General features: G+C 41.7%; 1 protein-coding gene across 1 annotated transcript in view; it reads right to left on the reverse strand.

Annotated features, from left to right (window-relative positions):
* LOC102202778 (chromogranin-A-like) overlaps nt 1-1,769 on the reverse strand; it is a gene marked incomplete at its 3' end in the record, with an annotated part of 4,099 nt that extends 2,330 nt beyond the window's left edge. The window contains exons 1-3 of the mRNA XM_005755732.1: nt 1,508-1,769; nt 1,116-1,165; nt 215-308 (exon numbers count right to left, since the gene is read on the reverse strand). Of these exons, the coding sequence (XP_005755789.1) occupies nt 215-308; nt 1,116-1,165; nt 1,508-1,553 (190 nt within the window). The remainder of the gene's footprint in view (nt 1-214; nt 309-1,115; nt 1,166-1,507) is intronic.
* Nucleotides 1,770-1,905: the final 136 nt, after the last annotated feature.

Below are 1,905 nucleotides of genomic sequence, written 5' to 3' on the forward strand. Positions count from 1 at the left end.
GACATGCTTCAGTTTTAGGTAATATTCTAACACGTAATTGCAAAATCAATTCTTTTTCATTAATAACTCATTTTTTACGTGCATGTTGCCTGTGCTAATTTAAGCTATCAATGTAGTTGTTTGCAGCACTGAGCCATGTTAACAGCCCCTTTTAATAATAAAGGACATTTGATTATGCTCAGTGTTGCCGAACTGTCTTCCTTCTTTTGCTTACCCGTCTTCAGTGTGGCCAAACACTCCTGACTGACAGGCATGGGGTGTGGCCTCGATAGGACATCTGCCAGCGCCTCCACGATGCATTTCATCACCTGTGGATGCACACAATCCAGAATCAGAGGAGAGACAGTCCCCAAATGATCCCAAAAAAAAAGTGAGAATTACAGTAAAACAAGCTGCTGTTGCAAGCAAGATGAATTAAACTGAATCAAAAGCAGCATATGAGTCTGAGACTCTTTGAATGCAGCTTGTGTGCTAACTTAGCCACTAATTGAAAGATATAAATCTCTTTAGATGAGGGATCAAAATTATTTCAACTCCCATTGCGCCAATACTACATCCATACATAATTTTTCCACAATCTTTTTCTTCTTCTTCTACTTTTTTTTTTTTAAAGGTGCCCAGCTTCTTCACAAAAGACCTTTGAAGTGATCAAATTCCACATTTCCCACATTTCCCTTTAGCAGTCTTGTCTCTCCAAACCTTATTCTGGAAAGCTCTCTCTCCCTCCCTCCCTCCCTCTCTGTCAGTGGATTTAGCATCCTCAAAATCATGGAGGTCAAGGCTCTCCATTGCTCTCAAATTGCTTTCTATTGATTTTTACAAAGGCAAATGTGGGTTTGCCTCACAATGAAGGTGCTTAAAGCTTTAAATTATTGGGATTAAACATTTCTAATCACTGCGTGCCTTAAGAGTGCAGCTGGAGAGCAGCTAGAAGGCAATGCAGTGGATTTGTATTATTTGTCATACTGACAAGAAGAATATCCCTGAAGTATCGATTTAAGAAGGTTAACACTAACCTGCACTAGTTTCTTTTTTTGCTTTTTGCTTTTCTGTTGCTCCAATAAAACTAATATTGGAATAGAAAATGTTACCAAAAACAATAAGAAAATATTTACCTTTACGTCCTCATTCTCCAGCTGACTCGAAGTCACTGGCAATGAAAGGACTGCAAGAGAACAAGAACACAGAGAGAAAAGAAAATCATGCATGTTTATTTGTTCACATGCTTTTCATAATCCCTACAGCTCCTTTGTGTGCGCGTGTGTGTGCGTGTGCGCTTTTCTTTCCTCACTCGCTGTGTTACTACAAGCCTCTGGTTGTTTTAGTAACGAGAATAATTGTGCCAAAGGCGCAGGTGAATTCATTGCAATTAAAGATGCGCTTGTCGCTGTCCTCGGTGCGGAACCCCGGCAGTCACAATACTTAATGCAGATTTCCTTCAACCAACCGTCTGTGTCTTCATATCGCTCAACTTCATCAAGGTTTAGCTGTCTGTTCTTTTTCTTACCGCAGCTAGACAGGATTGTCAAAAGGAACAGTCCTCTCCCGATCATGTTTGGAAACGAGGCGAAGTAGCTCTCCAGGAATAATAAAAAATAGCGAAGCTTTTATCAGAAGGTTAGGTTTCTTCCCTGTAAATCAAAGTCGGTGAATTAGGGACGCATTCTGAACAAAACTTAGCCGCCTTTCGGTATTTCTGGAGAGCTAGATTTTCTGCAGCATCGGTGACCCGACAGCCTCCGTCCTCTCCGGTCTCTCCACCAAGACCTCGCCGCAACAGCACCCTTTTTATAGCGTGAGCTGGAGAGAGGAAATGACATCATCCTGGGACAAATAATTGCTGTTGTACCTGATCGTACCTCGCTGGTTGTCAGGGCGTGTGCCAGTTCAGAGTGCCTCAGGTAT

This window comes from Pundamilia nyererei, unplaced genomic scaffold (assembly GCF_000239375.1).
Source record: "Pundamilia nyererei isolate P.nyererei 1_Seehausen unplaced genomic scaffold, PunNye1.0 scaffold02732, whole genome shotgun sequence".
In the NCBI taxonomy this organism is placed as follows: Eukaryota; Metazoa; Chordata; class Actinopteri; order Cichliformes; family Cichlidae; genus Pundamilia; species Pundamilia nyererei.